The sequence below is a fragment of the Zophobas morio genome, unplaced genomic scaffold (genome assembly GCF_036711695.1).
Source record: "Zophobas morio isolate AGI-343-1 ecotype UQ-CSIRO unplaced genomic scaffold, CSIRO_AGI_Zmor_V1 ptg000010l, whole genome shotgun sequence".
NCBI classification, from domain to species: domain Eukaryota; kingdom Metazoa; phylum Arthropoda; class Insecta; order Coleoptera; family Tenebrionidae; genus Zophobas; species Zophobas morio.
In genome coordinates this window covers 6213271-6218685 of record NW_026972115.1, presented here as the reverse complement: position 1 = coordinate 6218685, position 5415 = coordinate 6213271, and the positions used below count along the sequence as shown (strand labels likewise).

At 35.5% G+C, this 5415-nt stretch overlaps 2 protein-coding genes across 3 annotated transcripts; one reads left to right on the top strand and one right to left on the bottom strand.

Annotated features, from left to right (window-relative positions):
• The first annotated feature begins 1384 nt into the window (after positions 1–1384).
• LOC135126270 (putative nuclease HARBI1) lies at positions 1385–3772 on the top strand. The gene is made up of 4 exons (XM_064052190.1): positions 1385–2703; positions 2759–3045; positions 3098–3295; positions 3346–3772. The coding sequence occupies exons 1-4, from the start codon at positions 2501–2503 to the stop codon at positions 3738–3740; spliced, it is 1083 nt and encodes a 360-aa protein (XP_063908260.1). The 5' UTR covers positions 1385–2500; the 3' UTR covers positions 3741–3772.
• Positions 3741–5390, bottom strand: LOC135126271 (uncharacterized). Of its 2 annotated transcripts, XM_064052192.1 has the most exons (4): positions 4818–5390; positions 4352–4756; positions 4144–4302; positions 3741–4090 (listed from the first exon to the last, which is right to left on the bottom strand). In XM_064052192.1, the coding sequence occupies exons 2-4, from the start codon at positions 4754–4756 to the stop codon at positions 3782–3784; spliced, it is 873 nt and encodes a 290-aa protein (XP_063908262.1). In that variant the 5' UTR covers positions 4818–5390; the 3' UTR covers positions 3741–3781. The 2 variants fall into 2 exon arrangements, with proteins under 2 accessions (XP_063908262.1, XP_063908261.1); XM_064052191.1 differs by having other exon boundaries at positions 4352–5390.
• Positions 5391–5415: the final 25 nt, after the last annotated feature.

Sequence of the window (5415 nt, the reverse complement as noted above, 5' to 3'; positions counted from 1 at the left end):
TTCTGTGTTGATTTTCAATTCATCATAGACATATGGTATTTCATCACTTCTTTCTTATTTCTTAAAAAAAACGACAAACCAAAAATTATTTGTAATAGTGAGTACAATAAACCAAACACAGAGCTAACCTTTCTGAAAAATTACAATCGAAAAACTCAAAACGTAGAACTGGAAGAATGCAGGTCCTGTCTGAATTCCACAATTCCCAGCACTCAGAAAATACAAACGGATTCTTAACATTATAGACGACATAAATAAAAAAAGTGACTCGAAACCCATTTTAGTGATGTGCCAGAGAGTATTTTGATCTGTTTTTAACCAGTCTTGAAAATGTCGAATTCATAATGATGATGTCAGAAAGAGTGGTATATATTCGTTACTTTAGACTACGTAATCGAAAAATGCAAGAAAAATTTCCAAGTGGACGTTTGCAATGCCATAAGAAACGTCAGAAGGAACGACTTACCTTTTGTCCAAAATCCTGTTTTAACACAGAAAACGCTTCAAACGCTTAACATCATTACGCAAAAATATATTAAAGTGCAAAGTGTAATTCTCCAATGAGCAACTACAACGGCTTGTGACGAAAAGCAAAATAGCGAATGCATTCTCAACTTTTTTTTAACGTAATTTTCAGGGTGAAGTACCTGACGGCTCTAGATTATTTGAAGAAGTTGGACACGTACGCTTACATATTACAACTAGATAGGTATTATAATTCACTTTAAAATAGACATGAAGCACGGGCTGTAAATAATACGAGGAAAAATGAAAATTGCAGGCAGTCCAGTCATAAAGCTGTCGAACGAGAGAGCGCACATTCACTACTTCTCTTACGAAAGACAGCTTTAAAAAAAAAATGCTCTCGCAACTTGTGCTGCTGGCTTCCTTGCAATAATTTGCGATATTATTAGTTTAAGCTTCGTCTATGATTGCTATACTAAAATCGCCGAAAGGAATTTTATCTATATTGAAACTTATATACGTACTTACTTATTTAATGCTTTTTTCGACGAATATGATTTTTAATGCATATTTTGTTCAAATGCCCGCCTTGCCGGGATGATAAAACCTTACTTCTTTTAATAATGAGTTAAAACTTTTAACGAGATGCTCTTTTTCGGCATTTTGCGGCAAGACCGTTTAAGATTTTCTAGAAAAGGGATTATTTGTCCCAGCTATCTACTTTTAAATTTTGCTAATGGAAAATTTTGAGTAAATGAACCATTTACTTTACAACCATTAGTCCATCACATCTGTCATAGTGTAGTTCTTCCTTGTTAAGTGTAGGGTTCTTTTTGTTAATATCTTAAAACAATGCCGAAAGTAAAATTTACGCCGAATGAGTGGATACGGGACTTTACAGAGTTCAAGATAGAAAACAACAAAATATTTTTCTTTTGTTAATCCTGTGTACATTGCTTTAGATTCAAAGTGATAAAAAATATAACGTGACGCAACATGTCAGAACGACTCTCCATGTAGAAAGGAAGAACAAGCTTAAAATTTTAAAAATTAAACACCAGACCATAATACAATAATACCTTCCCCTCACTCTACGGCCCCCTTTCGACCTGGTGGACCGAGCATGAGGGGAAGGTCTTCCCGAAAACACGTGGCGTGCCCATTTGATGACGCCACGTGTTTCGACAACGGCACCAAAAACTTGCAAGAACCTTGGTAATCGTTAGAGACAGTTACAGTTCCTACACTACATCAGTATCTAGTAAATTTTTACAACCGCTACTTTGAGGGATTCCCGGACAATAAAAGGAGTGTGCCGCCAGTGTACTCGTATAGTGGGCTAGAAACATTCAGGGTTGCATTGAATTTGTGACTTATGGTTTTGTGGGTACAACCTTCATGGTTAACTTTGAAATACCAATAAAATTTTATTAGGTACTGATGTAGTGTAGGAACTGTACAAAAAAATTGGTCGAAGACTATTTCGACAGAACTTTCCTCGCTCCACAGGGGCAAATAACACCACCTCAATCCCTCCGCCTCGAGGATGTAAATTCCAAGAGGGCACGCTCTGAACAAATGCGGACAATATGAAATATATTTAAAGCAGATAATCAGTGGGAAAAACGTATTCTTGTACTTGAGACTTTGTTCTTTTCTGGTTGGCAACACTAATTCCACGAAAAATCAAACTTTGATAGAGATAATGGGGTCCACTAATATTGAGCCATTTATGCCCATTTGCACCAACGTTAGCAGTAAGCATTGCTTAGCTAAGCAATTCTTAAAAGTAACTACTTCTTAAATTGTACAGTTGTTGCACCGTCACTGCTTAGACTCTACTTAACCAAGTAATACTTAGTTGGGGAATTGTGTAAAAGTTTCATTTCTATTGGCAACACTGACGTTTGTTGTTATTGGAACATCAAAAATTTTAGGTTAGTTTGTTGTGTGTACGACAGTCAATGACACCGCGCGTATGTAGTTGTGATATTGTTGAATTAATTTTATGTGGTGTTGAATGTGTGTTTAAAAAATGGATGTGTTCGACGCGTACGAGGATGACTTAGAAGTCATTGAAATTGTTGAGATGGGAATTCCACGGCAGATGTACACTAGAGCTGATCATTTCTATGGTTTACCAGAGCTTCAATTTTTCCAAAGATTTCGACTAACAAAACCAACAGTTTTACATTTATTAACGTTAATTGAAGAACGTTTGGAATTTCCTACAGACAGGTAAAAGTGGTTAAAAAATTTAATGTGTAAATATATTATGATTTGATCATTACAGAAATCAGGCGGTGTCACCTATAAATCAGCTGCTTACTACATTACGATTCTTTGCAAGCGGGGGCCATTTGAGTACAGTAGCGGACTATATGGGAATGCACATCTCAACTGTGTCGAGAATAATTAGACGTGTATCGGACGCTATAGCAAGGCTTTACCACCATTTTATTAAGATGCCCCAAACTCTCATGGAGCAAAGGCTTATTCAAAATGGTTTTTTTGACATCGCGAGATTCCCAAGAGTGATTGGGGCCATTGATTGCACTCATATCAAAATTGAATCACCAGGTAAAGATTTAAAAAACCAAAAACACATTCTTTTCATTGGAACGTTTTTAAGGTGGAGAAAATGCTGAAGTTTTTCGCAATCGGAAAGATTATTTTTCAATTAACGTTCAAGCCATGTGTAATGCGAATATGGAGTTTACAAACGTAGTTGCTCGGTGGCCTGGTTCTACTCATGATATGACCATTTTCAATAACTCGATTTTACGAGCAAATTTTGAGAATGGAGATTATCCAAATTGTATAATATTGGGTAAGTTTCAGTTTTTAATATGTGTAAAAATACATTGCATTTGTTTTCAGGTGATGGTGGCTATGGTGTAAGACACTATTTTTTTACACCATTATTAAATCCACACACTCAAGAAGAGCAGTTGTATAATGAAGCTCATATTCGTACAAGAAATGTCATCGAAAGAACTTTTGGTGTCTGCAAACGAAGATTTCCTGTGCTAGCATATGGATGTCGATTAAAAAAAGAAACTGTTTTGAGTATTATAATTGCGTGTGCAGTCCTGCATAATATAGCTCGACAAATGGGTGAAGATGAACCTCCTCTCCCAGCTGACATTAACCAGCATGAACTGCAGCGACTTATTGAAGATGGTCAAATACCAGAGGTCAATGTTATTGACAACCAAAGGAGGGGCAGTGAAATTAGAAGAAATTTTATAACAAATTTTTTTGGAAATTTATAAATTTAACAAATAAATGTTTTATTAATATTTTATTTTATATTTTATTGTTTTTCCGTATTATCCTGTTTCAGTTTTCTCAGCTGCTCCTTTTTTATTTCAATATCTAGTTCTAAAATTTGCTTTCGAAGCAAAAATTCAACTTGCTTTCTTTCTTCGTCATGTTTTTGTCCTTCGAGTTGTGCCTCAACTAACTCCATTTTCTTTGTAGCTAGTTCGTCGTAAGTTTTCGACAAATGGCTGGAATGTAGTGCTGTTATTGTTGGCCTCCTCCTATTAATGACTGTTTGTAACTCCTTTGATTTCTTTTTTTTCAGGTGTTCAACTTTATAATCACCCCAGTCAGCTTTAAACTGCAATTAATTAATATATATAACAGATGATAACCAACACAGAAAAAGCTTACATTTGCATTTTCTTCCCCTTGGTCATATGTATCAGAAAACACTCGTTTTTTTGTTTTGTGAACCTCATCCATTGCTTCAGGTATGTGTGGAGAAGAGGTGGCAATGGGCACCACATTATCGTTTTCATGGTCTTCGTTATCTTCTTCACCTATAGTTTGCTATAAAAAAAAAAAATAAGACCAATTTTTATGATGCTGTTCAACTTACAAATAATTCACTATCCCCGCCGTATTGAGTTTCCAGTCCATACACTGAATTCTCATCCATGGTGGCTAACGTTAGCTGCAGGTATGGATCCTCACATTTTGAAGATGAAGGACCACCTCCTGTTTTTCGCATAAACACTTTTTTATCGGCCACTTCTTTTCGCACTTCTTTTTTTTTATTTGTGTAAAATTTTTGTAATGAGGTTACACTCCTCATGGCACCGCTAGGACTACATGAATTAAATTTATTCGTTAGTTCTTCCCAGCACCGCTGCTTCTCCTTATTTGTAACAGCGTCCGTTTTTTTATTTTCTATAATATGACGCTGTTCACTGATTAATGTTAAGACAAAGGTCTTTTCATCTGCCGTAAAATTTGCTCCACGCTGGCGCTTTGTATTATTCATCTGAAAATAAAACATATGTACATAATTCTTTACAACAAAACGTTGTAATTGTGGTACATACCTTCTTTATATTATTTTTTGTCTTGTTAGAACTTTATTCCACACTTTTCACCGCTGATTACAAAACACTCACGAACGCTGCTACTGTTGAAAGGTTGAAATGGCAAATGGCTGAAATGATTGCAAAATTGCAAATTTTCGATTTCCAAAACCATCATCCAATAGAAACGAAGTATTGTTCCGTTACTATGGCTACCGCACATGCGTTGTATCGTTGTGTCTCGTTAAGCACTGCTTACAAATTTAAGCCACAGGTAAACGGGCACTTAAATTAAGGATTTCTTAGAAGGCTTTAAGAGAGAGTTAACCGTTGGTGCAACGCATTCTTAGTTTTAAGAAAAGCTTAAATTTTAAGTACCTGACTTAAACGTTGGTGCAAATGGGCATAAATCACCTATTTTCCTCTTCATCAAAACCCTCATATTTTAAATAGCTGCCATCATTTTCTACACTGTAGTTGTTTGTCACTACTTATGCATTGTTAAAGATAGTTATCGACGTTTAAATCAACGAGATTTATTGTTATTCGTCTCAAAAACAGATTAGGCATTATAACTATCATTAAATAGTAATCAAATTAAATCCCTCCCTATTGGTCT